The 17,610-nt window shown below is 40.4% G+C and overlaps 1 protein-coding gene across 7 annotated transcripts in view; it reads right to left on the bottom strand.

Annotated features, from left to right (window-relative positions):
* Positions 1-17,610, bottom strand: part of ANKRD46 (ankyrin repeat domain 46) — an 89,853-nt gene that overhangs the window by 33,834 nt on the left and 38,409 nt on the right. For 3 of the 7 annotated variants that reach the window (XM_060393877.1, XM_060393879.1, XM_004011810.4), the window contains 4 exons: positions 16,068-16,163; positions 13,010-13,347; positions 11,693-11,851; positions 3,259-5,255 (listed from right to left, as the gene is read on the bottom strand). In XM_060393877.1, the coding sequence (XP_060249860.1) occupies positions 5,039-5,255; positions 11,693-11,851; positions 13,010-13,347; positions 16,068-16,163 (810 nt within the window). In that variant the 3' untranslated portion in view covers positions 3,259-5,038. Of the gene's footprint in view, positions 1-3,258; positions 5,256-11,692; positions 11,852-13,009; positions 13,348-16,067; positions 16,164-17,610 lie in introns of those variants that run through there. The other 4 variants (XR_009595089.1, XM_060393878.1, XM_060393880.1 and 1 more) reach the window with 2 other exon arrangements.

Raw genomic sequence — 17,610 nt, 5'->3', positions numbered from 1 at the left:
TGAGCACTAGAAATGTGGCTAGTTTTGTTTTTAAACGTACAGCGCATTTGAGTTTCAGGCTCGGATAACTGTGCTAATGAAGGATTGAATTTCTAATTTAATTTAAATGAATTTGAGCAGCCACAATGATGAGTGGCTACGACACTAGACATATACACAGAAAATCTCCACTGTTGCAGAAAGTCTGGACAGTGCCAATCTAACACAGCTTCTAAGCAACACTGTGAATATGGTTATCAGCTAAGTTTTCTGATGACTGTTAGACAACTAGGAACTCCAGACTACATTCCCAGACATCTAACTACAGCATGTCCAAACCTCTGTTGCCCAGTGAGTGGAGACCCCTAATGCCTGACGTGGAGCTGTCTGTTCATGATGTAAAGTGAAGAGAACAAACGCATGAAGGACTGGACAGAATGCCAGCCTACCAGCACTTTGAGGGATGCCAAGGAGGTATCCACAGCAAGGATGAGATCCTCCCTAGAAAACTGTTTTGAATCAACTTCAGAGCCCAGAGGAGTGGGCTTGATCTCAAAGTTCTACTTCATCTAGCATAGCTGGGATTGTCACAGTTTGAACAGTTTTAAAGGGTGCTTTAGCCAGTGCTGGCCTCTTTCCTTCTCCCCAGTGTTCCATTAACTTTGAGGAATGCTACTTCCTAGTATACCCTCCAAAATAAACTACTAGGAAAAAGTAAACCGAGATGATAAAAGAAGCTGTAGTAGGCATCCCAGATAAAAGTGAGTAATAATTACTGAAATTAATAGAATGACTTAGTATAAATCATGTAATATAAAGGAAAAATAAAGGGAAAGTAATTGATAACAAAGTGTGTATCTTGATACGTGAGTGCCCACGCACAGCCACACTAGAAGAAACAATGAAGTCATCAGTGCCCACTCACAGGGTTATGTGGGGGACTCAATTATCATCACTAGCACTGCAGTGAAGAAAAAGATTTTTAGGAAGAGGTAAAGTTCCTGGTCAAGTTTTGAACAAAATAAATAAAGAGTGCTGTGCTTAGTCGCTCAGTCATGTCTGACTCTTTTTGACCCCATAGACTGCAGCCCACCAGGCTCTTTGGTCCATGGGGATTCTCCAGGCAAGAACACTGGAGTGGGTTGCCATGCCCTCCTCCAGAGGATCTTCCCAACCCAGGGATCGAACCCAGGTGTCCCTCATTGCAGGCAGATTCTTTACCATCTGAACACCTAAGGAAAGATGGTTTCTTTTCTTATTCTCTACACACTTACAAATATGAGGCCTGAAAATTCTGGACTCATCTCAGAACCATCTGGAAAATGAAACCAACAGATAGGAGGACAAAGTGAAAAGCACGGAGGAACTGAGCTAAATTTGGTTTCTGTCACCCTTGGGGTCAACTCTGCCTCTGGGCTTCTGGTTACATAAATCAATTAATTTCTTACGGTTTAAGCTGCTTTGAATTTGCATTTGACTTCTTGAAGCTGAAAGCACTTTGATACATGCATAAACAACTTCACAAGTCAAAGACTGAGGCCTGGTTAAAATAACGACAACAATAAAAGAACATTGTTGTGTATTTCTATACCAAGTGGTAAAAAAGGAAGCAACTATGCTTTTTTTTTTTAAACCCATGGTATATGTGAGGCAGGCTGTGCTGGTGCAAAGCCTGTATGCTCTTATGTCAAGGAGCCTGCAGTATAAGACTCTAGTCCTTCCACCCAGCGGCAGACATATGGCGAAGAAATGGTCAGCACGTTCACACACATGCAGCCTGTTGGAGGAAACATGTGGAAAGCACATGCTTAATCTGCGAAGAAAAAATACACTTATGATTAAAAAAAAAAGTCTTTGTGTTCAGAGTTCTACAGGGTGCACTGTGAACAAATAGGAGAGAAAAAAAATAGTCTAAGTCCCTGCTCTCATGAAAACTATCATCAAAAAGACCCCCCTCAAAAAAATTCAGTTGACCCTTGAACAAGGGTTGAACTGCATGGGTCCACTTATACGTGGGTTTTTTTTTTTTTTTTCATTAAATATGTAGTTCTACAAGATCATCGACTCTTGGCTGAATCTACAGGTGTGGAACCATGGGTACCAAGGGCTCACTATAAAGTTACTCCCTGATTTTCAACTATGCATTGGTCAACGCCCTGAGTCCCTAACCCTCATACTGTTCAAGAGTCAACATACATGTTTACTAAGTGTGGTAAGTTAACTGTGTTAGGTTTTCTGAACGTGCCAGGATCTGATTCAAAATTATGGGTTAGAAACCCTGGGAAGTTACAGAAACATGGGCCATATAGGAGGAGGAAAAGGTGTGTTTAGAAACAGGGCTGAACATTTTAGTACCATGTGCTGCTGAAATGGCAGTAGGTATGATTCTAGATGGTTCCACAGCCAGACTCAGGTCAGACAGCAGGGTAAAAGCAAAGAACAAACATATAATTGGGGAGAGAGCCTGAATGTGGAATCGCTATTCCAAATATAGCCTGTCTGACCTTAAGTAACTGACCAATTACCTAACCCTCATAGTGTCAGTGTCCTCATCTTACAGGGAACATAAGGATGATCATAAGGATTAAATGATAGTGAAGTCGCTCAGTGGGGTCAGACTCTTTGCGACCCTGTGGACTGTGTCCATGGGATTTTCCAGGCAAGAATACTGGAGTGGGTTGCCATTTCCTTCTCCAGGGGATCTTCCCGACTCAGGGATCGAACACAGGTCTCCAACATTGTAGGCAGACGCTTTAATCTGAGCCACCAGGGAAGTCTCAGGATTAAATGAGATGAGGCTTTAAAGTGATCTGTACAATTGGGAGGTACTTAATCATGGTAGTTATTATCACTCTTGGGCTTCCCAGGTGGCGCTAGTGGTAAAGAACCCACCTGTCAATGCAGGAGACATAAGATATGTGGGTTCGCTCCCTGGGTCAGGAAGATCCCTTGGAGAAGGGCGTGGCAACCCACTCCAGTACTCTTGCCTGGAGAATCCCACTGACAGAGGAGCCTGGTGGGCCACAGTCCATGGGGTCGCAGAGTTGAACATGACTGAAGTGACGCAGCAACAGCAGCATTATCACTCTTAAATCCCTAAGTAATTCACCCAAATTAGTGTCAGAGCATTTACAAGGCAAACACAAATGAAACTTGATACACATATTACATGGGGTTTCAAAAAAAGCTCTTTGCTTTTTTGAACAGCCAACTGGAACCTATTTTTTAAAAATCCTAAATTAAAAGAAAGACAATGATAAATATGAAAATAGATTGTGATTAAGAGATTATAAATATATTTATTGGTAATATTATTGAATACAGAATGCAGAGAACAGAATACAAAGAAATCATCACTTAAAAGGAAACATTAATCTTTAAAAATGCAATATATTTACATATATGTTAACCAATTTTGCACATCTGTTTAGAGTTACAAACAAATACAAAGCTAATTCCAAAGCTTTTAATCTGAAGTGTTCTCCATTCTAACATCCACTGCTTTTTGCTGTATTTACACCAAGTATGATTAATTTTGTTTGCAGCTAATCTAAAAGGAAGATGCTATGAGCTGACCCTGAGGCAGTCAGGTAAATCAGGAATTTCAGAACAGCTCTTTAAGACAGGATAAAGTCACATGAAAGAAAATGCCTCAATCCTAGATATATAAATGCAAAAGAGAAAATATTAAGAAGCAAAAAGAATCATAGAAATACCAATTCTAGTCTAAATTATGATTTCTAATTCTAGCAACAATTCAATTACCAGTAGCTTAGATGACTATGTTCTAAAAAATAAAACCATTAATTTTTTCATTACAATTTTCTGACTATACCTAATGAATCATGTCTTCATATCTTTTTTTTAATAACCCAATAATATGATATAAACATAGCAGAATCATTAAGAAGAGGCCTTCAAACACACTGCAGAAAGCTGCAATATCGTTTGGGGGCCAGATTTCAATTTACATAGTATTACCATTCATAAAGACACCTGGTACAATACTGTTCAGCACTGCTAACTCGGGAATGCTCCATCCATTCTTTCCATCAGAGAACAACTGACATGGATGGGATTGTTTTGACAGTTCTAACAGGGCCTCTAAAGAGGATTGCACATGAAATGAAAAAATTATGAACTATGACATAATCATGACAACATGGCTAGCTTATAGAACTGAATTTTTCACCATAATCAGTGACATTAAACATCAGCAATATTTATTCCTGCTAACTACTGAGTAGACAAAGTCTTCCAACTGTATTTTTGATGAATAGGATATCTCTGAAATAAACACTAGGGGGAAATTAAAAGTTTCTCGATTGAAAATTCTCAAGTTCATTTTTCACAGATACTAACAACAAGCAAAGCAGCTCACACAAAAAAAATCAAACATCTTAAAAACAAATAAGTATAAGATCAAATCAATCATTTTTGAGGAAAATATAACTCCTTTTCAAAAGTTCTGTTTGGTTTGTGACTAGACTTGAAAATATTAAAATAAACCAAACAGATCCCAACAATACTGATTTGTGCTACAAGATCTGAAAAAAGCACTTCAAGTTTTAAGCTGAAGGTTTCATTTCCCCCCTACCCTACTATTCCCCAGAGAAAGTAAATAGCGAAAAGCAGCTCTTGCAAAAATAAACAAAAACAAAACAAAACTACCAACCACAACTGATCATATAAGACAACCTTTAAACATTTCACTCTAGTTGGTCTTATGTTAGGGTAAGGTTTCTGTAGCAAGGATTTCCTAGTCTCATCCTCTCTCTCTCATTTGTTAGTCAATGCCACATTTTTATCAAATAAGGCTATGCAGAGCCTTTCCTAAGAAGTCAGGCTGAGCTGGAGGTAGCTTTAGGACAGCATCCTTGACTACAGTATGTAGTTAGTTCAAACAGACAGGTTATTCTTCTAAAAGGATTACAATGTGTAAAAATGCAAAAAGAAACAAAAGTACAGCCCTCGCTGCTTTGCACTAAGAGATTTTGAGAACCAGAACAAACACTGGAAGCCAGGACACTGGCATCCGTCTCCTCTCCCGTGAGCTTCTTTAATGCACCAGTTCAGGCTGGTTTTCCACGAAAGGCAGCACCCCACTCACATAGTAGGCGATGCCAAGAGACAGCAGAGCAATGACAAAGATCAAGAGCAGCACCCTCCAGAAGCCCAGATCCTCTACAAACTCCTGCCACGTGGTACGGAAGCTGGACAGGACCCCCTCACCCTGCTGCAGGTTGGGATTGAGGAGCGAATGGCTTTCCATGGCGCTGTGAGAGAAGCAAAGGAAAGAAAGGGCATGAAACAACACGTCGCCCATTTCAAAAACAAAAAACCAGAGAAACTGCACTGTTTAAGAAGACAAACCTGAAAATATACATTGACGAGAAGAAAACTGACATATATATTCTAACCCATTTATGTACTGACTTAAATACCCATTTATGTACCGATTTAAATATCTGCAAGTATTTGGACAATTTACCTTGAACCATAAATTGCTAAACAATAATGATTATGTTCCTTGGTTAAGTTTCTAGAAGAGTCAAAGTTAGAAGCTCCAATAGTTAGGCTATCTGATACAAGCCGATTCATTGGGAAAGACCTTTATGCTAGTAAGATTGAGGGCAGGAGGAAAAGGGGGCAACAGAGGATGAGATGGTTAGATGGCATCATCAACTCAATGGACATGAGTCTGAGCACACTCGAGGAAATGGTGAAGAACAGGGAAGCTGGCATGCTACAGTCCATGGGGTTGCAAAGAGTTGGGCACAACTGAACAACAACAAAAACATTCCAACTGTGAAGCAGAAGTCTTGAAAGTAAAAGTGAAGTCGCTCAGTCGTGTCCAACTCTTCGCGACCCCGTGGACTGTAGCCTGCCAGGCTCGTCCCTCCATGGGATTCTCAAGGCAAGAATACTGGAGTGGGTTGCCATTTCCTTCTCCAGGGGATCTTCCCAACCCAGGGATCAAACCCGGGTCTCCTGCATTGCAGGCAGACGCTTTAACCTCTGAGCCACCAGGGAAGAAGTCTTGAGCAGTGTGTGAATCTTAAAGGCAGATTTTTATCAATTTAGTTCAATAATCTGACCAATGAAGGAATTCCTTCTTTAAACTGAAATACTCTAATAATGGATGCTTACTATGTGGTACACTTGGACAGGGCTAGCCATTAGTGATTCCTCGTAATAGCTTCCTCCCACTGGTTTTAGCGCTATCTTGTACAATAACACAAGGTCAGTTTACTTCTCCTCTGTATAAAGGCTGAGTCTAGCTGAAAATAACAGTGCAAGTGCCATAAAAACTACCTAAGCGAGGACACGGCTGCCCCAAATGGAGCCCGCCTGACACTGGCACTCTCTCGACACTGGCACACTGCTCGGTGATGAGCTCGAAGCTCCAGGAGACTAGCCCACAACTATGTCACAGCATGCAGGACCAGTAGCAGGGAGTCATTTAGATAAAGCCGCAATGACCGTGATCATAGGTATCGACTAGTGATTGCTGCTGTTCTTCTTCCTAAACTCCTTTTCACATTCTTCTGACCATCTTGGGACAGAACAATGGAGACAGCACAAAACAAGGTCTTAGAGCCTGGGTCACCATGCATAGTTGACAGGTTTTTTTGGTAAGTTACAATTTTACTTTATTCACCGACACTCTTAACCACAGACCTCTCAGCCTTTCCTGGCATTAGTGTCTTTTACAATCCTAGGAAAATGACTTTGTAAAGGACCAGTCTGTTTGCCAGCCAAACTTTTTTTTATATGTTAAAAAAATGTTTATCTTCTGAATAGGAGAAGACATTTTTAATGGGAATTTATAACAATACAAAAATTTAAAGAAAACTCTAGCAAGTTCAAAGATAAGATTAGAACTCTGTGAAGTTCAGTAGAGGTTAATTTTTTTTGGGGGGGGGGGCTCACTTCTCTATTTATTAGAATAACCACATGTGGAGGGGCATAAAGCACTTAAGTTTTATATGACTACAAAGTTATCACAAATCCCAAACTCCTTAGCCACAGATATTTCACTTACTCTGTTTAAAAAAAAGGCTTTTAAAACATCTGAGTTAGCTTGATACACAGAGACCCTGAACAACATATTTTTAAATGGTTGTACTTCCTGCTCGAATAATGTCTTCATTTTGACTTACATGAAATTCATTGACTACATCTGATTCAAAATGCTCTCATACTTAAAGGTGTTAGATATACAGGTATCCCCCATTTTTTGAAAGTTCACTTTATGCCACCTCACTTTTAAGAAACATCCACTATACCACCACTATTTGCTAATTAAAAGAAATCCCAAGAGGATTTTTGCTTTTATAGGAAGAAAGGCATAAAGCAAAACAGTGTTCAGCGTTTGTCTTGCAGCAAGACTGGCACCACCAAGCTCAGGAACCTCACAGCATCTCAGTGTCCAGCCACCCCAGCCTGCACGGTGTTTGAGCACCTGTGTTTTATCTCAGTTTGTTTTGTGCATCTGTTAGTAAGATGAGTCCTAAGGTTCTTCACTTTATGCCATCTCAACTTAAGGAAAAGTTTCCTAGGAACATTCTACTTTTGGACAGTGGGGGTGGGGTGGGGACCTATAAAATGAGACTTCAGTCGCGCCTTCTCTAAGAGCTCATGAAGTTCTGACACTCAGAACTGTCTATGGTGACTTGATCCAGTGAAATATTTTCTACTATCTAGGAAATATGTGATCCTAGTGTGATGGTCTGTGCGCACAATGTGTAATTTTTTTTGTACACTGAGCCATCTACCCCGTCCCTGTCAGCCCATACCTAAAATAAAAAGGAACTAAATTAAACTTAGGTTAAATGGTGTAGGGAAATATTTTTCATCAACTTGATTTATAGGCCCTTAAGAAGTTATGCTATGTTTCAGGAAATTATAAGGGAACAGGAAAATACTAAATACATTCAAAATCTTGCTTTATCCCCTGTTCTAGAAAAGGCTAATCATCACATAGCTATGCCACAATGCCATGTCTAGCCAACACCTTTAAGCTTCCCCCTCACTTTTTTTAAGTTGATATAATTCATGTACCATAAAATTCATCTTTCTAAAGTACAAGATTTAGTGTTATTTAGAGAATTAACAAAGCTGCAGAGCCGCCTCCACTATCTAATTTCGTCTTACCGCCACACTGAACCCTGTGCCCTTCAGCAGCCACCGCCCCTGTCCCTGCCCCTGCCCCTGCCCCCGGCACCCACTGCTGCCCTTTGTGCCTGGCTTCTCTCACGCAGCATGTTCTCAAGGCTCATCGGTGTTGTGGCACGTGTCAGTATTTCATTACTTTCTATAGTGGGATAACATTTCACTGAATGGATAGATGACATTTTGCTTATCCATTCACCAATGATGGACTTTTGGGTGGTTTCTACCTTTTGGCTATCATAAATAAAGCTTCTATGAAATTTGCATACAAGTGTTTGTGTAAACATGTGTTTTCAATTTTCTTGGATATATACCTAAAAGTGGAATTGTTAGGTCATATGGTGACTCTGTAACTTTTTGAGGACTTGCCAGACTGTTTTCCACAGCAGCTATTTTACATTCCCACCAGCAATGTACGGTGGCTCATTTTCCTACATCATTGCCAGTACTTGTTATTGTCCACCTTTTTGACTGCAGCTGTTCTGTTGGGTATGAAGTGGTATTTCACTCTGGTTTCAATCTGCATTTTCCCTAATGACCAATGATGCTGCCTTTAAGCTTTCTAATTTAAGCTTCAACCACACCTTCCTATCATGACACTGAAGGGCAGGAGTAAGACTCGGCAATTAGGTAGTACAAGTATTAATAATTCAGTTTTTAAAGAACGAGCTTTACCTAATGCTGTAAATAATATGAATTCTCATACTGAAGTACAATGGCAAGTATGTGAAAGAAGCAGGAAAAAATATTTCACACTGCACTGCTCAAGTGACTAATCACTTCTGAGTTAATAAGGAATCACAACTGAGGCAAAATAAAACATATTTCTAATACAGAGATGCCAAGAAACTGGCTAGTAACAAAATATACCAAGCAAGGTCCTGAAAATACACCAGGAAGAGCGCATCTAGAACATTTTTCATGGTAAAGAAGCCCAAAGTCATGATGAAAATAAATTTCAAGTTATTTTAGAAGCATATGATCTTTAACAAAACCAGATAACTCAATGTCACTAAATTTCTTAGAGCAATCTGACTGCCAATCCAGAGCACGCAGGTGAGAGAAGGGCTTGCCAGTGCACCGCTGACTTCTTATTTTATGTACTTGCCAGCCTTCAGTGATAAGCCATGAGGAGCATGCACCGTTTTAGAAGTAAAACACTTTAATTTCTTTGGACAATAATAAGTATTTGCCACAAACAAAATAATCCTAAACTTGAGAGTGGTATTAGTGGTCCCGAAGAAGTACTAATGAAGAGGGAGGAAAGGGGTCATGCGCACAGAGGAATCAAATTAAGGGTGAAGTATGATAGCCAGAGAGGATTTCATCTGGAACTCACAGAAACAATGATCCCAACAGTCTAAGTGGACCATATGCTCCTAATTCTAAGTCCTGGTCAATCTGCTACTGAGTCAGTAGCTAATGAGGGCCCCAGTCCCCTGAAAAATCTGGGAGGAGATCATGCAAGTTCATTATACTTCTTACCTTGCAATGTCTGGAAGGCTGAAATTACATGGTGGCCAACCAAACTACAGGCTGGTACAACTAAATCTGGCCTAGAGACTTTACCTGTTGAGCCTGTGACGCCAAGAGAAAAGATGACTGATTACCTTGTCAGAGCTTCCTGAACTATGTTCTAAACTGCTTTTAGATGAGGAATGATGAGATATTTGAGACCCCGTCAGTCACTCCATCTCAGCTTCAGTTACATACAGGAGCCCAAACTTCATTTGTTCCAACTCATGTCAAAGTCACTTTCACATCACTGAACTGTGTATGTGTTAAATCTTATCTTACTCTCCTCCTGTTTTACTTTTCCCTTAGTACTTTAATCCCCTATCTCTGAAACTACCTTTCCTAATATTGTCCAAGTTCTTCTATCTTTCTCTGCCTTTTTTGAAATCCCATTCTTTTTGTGACCTGTACCTAAATTCTCAAACTCCTGTTTCCTTCCCTCCTATTCGGCTCTTCTCCCTTGTATTGCCAATACAGCAGGCTGCCCTGCATAGTGGCTAACAGAACATTCTGTGCATGTGGACACACAGTGCTTCCTGTTAATGGCTCTTCAATTGTAATCTGGAGCCATAAGGACCAAGAGAGAGTTCAAAGAAAGTATCAGCACTTTACTTGAAAGCAAATAAATATAAAGCTGACAAAAAGTTGTCATAAAAGATTCACTCAATGTAAGACCAGAAACTATAAAACTCTTAGAGGAAAACACAGGCAGAACACTCTTTGGCATAAATCACAGCAAGATCCTCTACGACCACCTTCTAGGGTAATGGAAATAAAAACAAAAATAAACAAGTGGGACCTGACTAAACTTAAAAGCTTTTGCACAGCAAAGGAAAATATTAATATTAACAAGGTGAAAAGACAACTCTCAGAAAGGGAGAAAATAATAGCAAATGAGACAACTGACAAAGGATTAATCTTCAAAATATATAAGCAGCTCATGGAGCTCAATGTCAGAAAAACAACACCTCAATCAAAAGTGGGCAGAAGACCTAAACTGGTATTTCTCCAAAGACATACAGATGGTTAATAAACACATGAAAAGATGTTCAACGTCCCTCATAATTGGAGAAATGCAAATCAAAACTACAGTGAGGTTTCACCTCACACTGGTCAGAATAGCCATCATCAAAAAACCCACAAACAACGAATGTTGGAGAGGGTGTGGAGAGGAGGAACCTTCCTGCACTGCTGGTGGGAATGTAAATTGATGCAGCCACTATGGAGAACAGTATGCAGATTCCTTAAAAAAAAACCAAAAACTAGAAATAAAACTACCATATGACCCAACAATCCCACTAATGGACATGTACTCTGAGAAAACCATAATTTAAAAAGACATATGCACCCCAATGTTCATTGCAGCACTATTTACAACAGCTAGGACATGGAAGAATCTAGATGTCCATAGACAGATGAATGGATAAAGAAGCTATAGAAGATATACAAGATGGAATATTACTCAGCTACAAAAAGGAACGCATTTGAGTCAATTCTAATGAGGCAGATGAACCTAGAGCCTATTAAACAGAGTGAAGTAAGTCAGAAAGTGAAAAATACCGTGTATGTTAACACATGTAAATGGACTCTACAAAGACGGTACTGACGATCCTACTCGCAGGGGAGCAACGGAGACACAGACACAGAGAACAGGCTTGTGGCCACAGAGGGGGAAGGGGGGGGCGGGACGGACTGAGAGAGGAGCACTGAAATGTATGTCATCACACAGAAAGCAGAGGGCTGGCGGGGACTTGAGACCTGCCGCAGGGAGCTCACACTGGTGCTCTGTGACACCCTGGGAGGTAGGATGGCGGGGCGGTGGTGTCGGGGAGGCTCAAGAGGGAGGGGACATGTGGATGCCTATGGCTGATCCATGTGGATGTATGGCAGAAACCAGCACAATACTGTAAAGCAATTATCCTCCAATTAAAAACAAATACATTAAAAAAGACAAAAGAAACAAACCACAAAAAAAGATTCACTTGAAGTGACTTGCCTCTTAAAAAAATGAAATCTTAAGTACCTTTCACTCTCAGCTGTCTGCATGGTCTCTAGTTTTGAGTGAGTTCCTCTGTTAAATCCTTTTACCTCCTGTTCTTCCAACGATTCCAGCAATCGGATGACATCTTTATTCACTCCCCTGCGCTTTGCCAGAACTAGGGGTGTAGCACCTTGATGGTTGCTAAAAAGTTCATAAAAATAAAAATAGCTGTTACACTACACTGTTATTAGCCATTTGTGGAGATCTCAGTGAGGAAGGCATGGGCCCCATTAACTCAAAATTTAAAACCAGAGCAGAACCAGTGGTTGAGATGGAGCCTGAATTTTGAGTTAACCTTTTTTTTCTTTTAGGAAAAAGGAAACATATATACTAGTTAAGAGTAGATAAATGAGAATAAAGAAAAAAAGGGCATCTTCCTAGAAACTAATTGGAAAAGTCTAGATTCTAGATTCATTCTTATCTGACATTTATATATTTCATGAGAAGAGTGTCTATTTTTTAAAATGTCTAAGAACCAAAAGGAAAAAAAACCCAAGCTCAAAAGCAATCAAATAATCTGCTTTGGTTCACCTAACCATTTAACAACAGGAGAAAGCCCAACTAACACTGAACCTTATAGTTAATTCCTACCACATTTTGTTCTATAGTAGCAGTATCATTTACTGTCTTATTCGGATTTAGGGACATTATAGCACCAATAAATTAGGCATAAAAAATGTAGCTTAAAGGTCAAGGTTTCTTTTTAAAGTGACCTGATTTTATTCCTACTCAAGAGACAAGGTATCACAAAAACAAAACAAAAAACACTACTTCAAATTGTTCAGTATAAGAAGGACTCTGAGTCCAGAGAGATAATGAAGCTAGCATGGTATATTACATGATAGAAGGCAAACAAGCTTTGGAACCAGGTGGAACTAGTTTTAAATTCCAACTGTGTTAAGTCATTTAACCCAGAATTCTTGTCTCAGCTATTTCATCTATAAAACGAATACTTAAGAGCTATTCATTCTGAAGGGTAAATGAGCTAACACAGTAAACGCAGTGCCCAGGTCATAATAGATTTTCAACAAATGTTAGTTCTTCTTTTTCCCTTGTCTTATAATACCTAATTAATTAGTAGCAGAACTTAGCCACTATTTTCATAGAAAACTTTACATTGCTTCAGCACAAATCTAGAAGTCAGGCTCCTGTTCCTTCACTCATTGTCCTCAATACCTTTCTGAGCTTGTCACTACACTTGATCAATGAGGAAACAAAATCGATAGATTTCAAGAGTAGACCACTGGTTGAGAGGCTAATGGGAGGAAGTGACGAGACTTCAAAAACCACAGAACTTACCAAATATCAATTTTGAGTCCATTGGAAACCAAGAATTGAATAGTATCCACATGGCCACAGAGATGAAGAGCCGTGTTTCCCTGATAATCAGTGGCCAGGAGATCAGCACCAAATTTATGTAACAACTGGCAGATGTCTACATTCCCTCGGGCTGCTGCGAGGTGAAGGCCTGTTCTGCCCCTGCTGTCGCGGATATTTGGGTCAAAGCCACTTTCCAAAAGCCTCTTGGAGTAGTTAAAGTCTCCATCAATACAGGCCTGCAGCAAGGGTACATTAGTCTGAGAAGAATCATTTACAAAAACGTAGGACATTGTTCGGATGTGGTGGATGGAATGTGCCTGTAAAGAAACATGAGGTGAGTTGAGATTCAGAGAAGCCAAACTAAATCAAGAGAGTGAAGTCATTTAGAAAAGTACTATTTCTTATTCTTCTTGGTCTCCCGCCTCTAATAAATGACTTCACCAAAGAGAAACATCAGAGTTATCAATTATATCTTATTTTCCATTAAAATGTCTAAGTTTTCCCATGTCTGCTGGATCAAAATTGCAATTAAATTATCATAAAGCCCGATTGCAGTTTTCATCATATAAAAAGACTGAGATATTTTTAAAGTAAAGCAAGACATTAAGTGCTTAGGTTTAGCTTTATTACATTGTCAGAAGACACAGACAGGAAGTTCCTTACACGCACACTCACATGCACACACAGTAGTTCTCTTTCATATATTTGCTTCTTACTGTACTTGAGATATTCTATACGGTAAAACAGAATCATGTGCTCAAAAGTTAACTAAATCAGCATGAAAAAAGACAGTTAACTTAATTCACACTCCGTAAGGACCTGCTTGATGCTGTCTGGGGCTTCCCTGATGGCTCAGTGGGTAAAAAGTCTGCCCGCCACTGCAGGAGATGCAGATGTGGGTTCGATCCCTGGGTCGGGAAGGTCCCCTGGTGGAAAGCAGGGCTCCCCACTCCAGTATCTTGCCTGGGAAGTCCCAAGGACAAAGGAGCCTGGCGGGCTACAGTCCAGGGGGTTGCAAAGAGTTGGACACGACGGAGTGACTGTCAGTTTCACTTTCAAATGCTGTTTAGAGCACAGAGGTCAAATTTTAATAGAAAGAGAAAAGCTAAGGAAAGCAGCAAACTAAATTTAAAAACGAGACCTATCATGAAATTAAGAATGTCCATCTTTTTTACAGTACTGATCCTATTCTGCTTTGGTTATTCTATGGTTATCTAGCTACCTGATTTTGCCAAACGCCCACTGTCTGAAGATGGAAAGATGAGGTCTCCATGGGAATAGCTGTGTCCATGCTAATATTGCATCCATCCGAGTAGACTCACTTCACCAACGGGTTTGTCCACACCTCTTTCACTGACACTCCCTGCCCCTAGCAATCTCTCGGGTCTCTCAGTGTACAAGCATGCGTGTGCATCTCTACCCCACCTGCAACCATCTCTTCCTTGATTCGTTTAAGAAAAAGTTAGAGCCTGACAAAAGAAACTTTACTAAGGAGTTAAAGAGAAAACAAACCAAAAGAAGAAAACAAAGGCAGAGATTGATGTGTTTGTAAAGATGGCTCCTAAGGTTTCAAAAGCTTAGTCACAGATGAGCTGGCTTGTAATTTACCAGGCAAAGTCTTTCTGGAACACAGATGGAACTGGATGCTATTGTGCCTAACCTCGCAGGGATTCAGGAAAGCCTGGCTCTGGAGTCTGGTGAGATTCTTGGCCGGTACTCCTTTTAGCCTGGTTTCCCACAGAGCCACTGCCCCTCTGGTCCAGGGCCATGTTAAGCTCTGCTGCTGCCATGGGGGCAAAGGGGAAATGGTAACGTAGACCGAGGGCCTGTTCTGAGCCAGGCACTGCATTAAGGGCTTTTAATGAATTTTATTTAATCTTCCTAATAAGTCCATGGTAGGAGTCATTGAAGCATTCTAAGTCAAGGAAATGGCATAGTCTTAGTATATCAGTCTTTCAAAAAGATGATTTTGTTGGCAATATAAACAGGTTGGATTGGAGGGGCTCAAGTCTGGAGACAGGGAGATCAATCAATAAGTCATTGTAGAAATCCAGGCAAGAAATGAGGATAACCTGATCTAATACAGTGGCAGAGAGAAGGGGGCATACTGGAGGGATATCCTAGATAGAATTAACACAGATATGCAGGGTGAGAAGGAACTGTTAAGGGTAATTCTAAATAAGGGGGAAATCTGCTTATGATTAAGAATTACAGAAATCAAGATAAGATAAACTTCAGATTATGATACTATATAATACTTTTAAAAGAAACTAACCCATTGGAAAGATGTTACTCAAAAAACAGCAAAAAATTCTCTTTCAAGGGTAATCTCTCTATTTTCCCCTATAGTATTCATTAACTGGATCATACAAAAAAGACAGAGGTATCACAAAAGTCTTAAAAGTTAAAATATGTATCAAGGATTTTTCAAGAGGTACTGTGCTTTGGTTAAATTCTCTAAGAATAGATAATGAAAAACAATCTACTTGGTGTTTTTGAACCAAAACACAGCAAGAATTCTTGTGGTTTTCAGACTGGGATTCTTTTGAATATTGGCTCAGTAAAAAGGGCAAGACTTTCTTGTCTATTTTTTGAGTGAGAATAAGCATGGTATATTTTGCGAGTTTCTCTGTGTCCTTAAGAAACTACTAACCTCCAAATTGAATAAGCCTGAAGTCTAACGATTGGAAAAGGCAATGGCACCCCACTCCAGTACTCTCGCCTGGAGAATCCCATGGATGGAGGAGCCTGGTGGGCTGCAGTCCTTCCCTTTCACTTTTCACTTTCATACATTGGAGAAGGAAATGGCAACCCACTCCAGTGTTCTTGTCTGGAGAATCCCAGGGACGGGGGAGCCTGGTGGGCTGCTGTTTATAAGGATGCACAGAGTCGGACATGACTGAAGCGATGCAGCAGCAGCAGCAGCAGCAGCAAAGTCTAACAACAGGTCACATTTTTCATCTTGATCACAGAACTGAATATGCCCAAATTCAAGGTTTCGCATATTGTGAAGAAGTCCACAGTAGAAAATACTCACGTAAGCCTTAAGATTGGATCTTTCTTTGTCACGTGACAGTTTCTCTGAATTCTTAACAAGGTTCACCAGAATATTCAGAAATGTGCCAGCAAGGCTCTACAGTAAAGAGAAAATTCAGTTATAACAAAGGACCTGCTGTTCTACTAAACCTAGACAATGTAGAGGGACCTGTAAATACTTTCTAGACAATCTATGGGTAAAGCATCAACTTATGAAGTTGGTAAAGCCACTGAGGAGTAATAAAGTGGCAAAAGGAGCCCACAAACACACTCAGAAAGACTAAAGAGTCAGATAATGTGCCACCAGCAGTGAAGAAAATTCACTGGACTGTGAAAATTCGCTCTAACTTACTAGAATTTGAAATGCATATTTTTCACATTAGAAATGGTGGCTGCATCTCAGGTTAGCCCACCAAAGCAATTTCAGAAATAAAATGCTATTTGCAGTGGGGGGAAAAGTAAAAACAATCCAATATTTATGTTAAACCAAACAGGTATGGCTGCGCAGGCGAAGGAGGGCTGAGAGGAGCTACTCCACATTCAAGGTCAGGAGGGGCAGCTGTGAGGAGGTACCCCTCGTCCAAGGTAAGGAGCAGCAGCTGCGCTTTGCTGGAGCAGCTGTGAAGACATACCCCACGTCCAGGTAAGAGAAGCCCAAGTAAGACTGTAGGTGTTGCGAGAGGGCATCAGAAGGCAGACACACTGAAACCATAATCACTAGCCAATCTGATCACACCGATCACAGCCTTGTCTAACTTGATGAAACTAAGCCATGCCGTGTGGGGCCACCCAGGCCGGACAATGGATCCTGGTGGAGAGGTCTGACAGAATGTGGTCCATTAAAGAAGGGAATGGCAAACCACGTTAGTATTCTTGCCTTGAGAACCCCATGAACAGTAGGAAAAGGGAAAAAGATAGGACACTGAAAGATGAACTCCCCAGGTTGGTAGGTGCCCAATATGCTACTGGAGATCAGTGGAGAAATAAGTCCAGAAAGAATGAAGGGACAGAGCCAAAGCAAAAACAATACCCAGTTGTGGATGTGACTGGTGATAAGAGCAAGGTCCGATGCTGTAAAGAGCAATGTTGCGCAGGAACCTGGAATGTCAGGTCCATGAATCAAGGCAAATTGGAAGTGGTCAAACAGGAGATGGCAAGAGTGAACATCGACATTCTAGGAATCAGCGAACTAAGATGGACTGGAATGGGTGAATTTAACTCAGATGACCATTATATCTACTACTGTGGGCAGGAATCCCTTAGAAGAAATGGAGTAGCCATCATGGTCAACAAAAGAGTCCGAAATGCAGTACTTGGATGCAATCTCAAAAACGACAGAATGATCTCTGTTCATTTCCAAGGCAAACCATTCAATATAACGGTAATTCAAGCCTATGCCTCAACCAGTAATGCAGAAGAAGCTGAAATTGAACGGTCCTGAAAGACCTTCTTATATGAAGACCTATAAGACCTTTTAGAACTAACACCCAAAAAAGATGTCTTTTTCATTATAGGGGACTGGAATGCAAAAGTAGGTAGTCAGG

This window comes from Ovis aries, chromosome 9 (genome assembly GCF_016772045.2).
Source record: "Ovis aries strain OAR_USU_Benz2616 breed Rambouillet chromosome 9, ARS-UI_Ramb_v3.0, whole genome shotgun sequence".
Taxonomy (NCBI): domain Eukaryota; kingdom Metazoa; phylum Chordata; class Mammalia; order Artiodactyla; family Bovidae; genus Ovis; species Ovis aries.
This window is presented reverse-complemented; position numbering and strand designations above follow the sequence as displayed.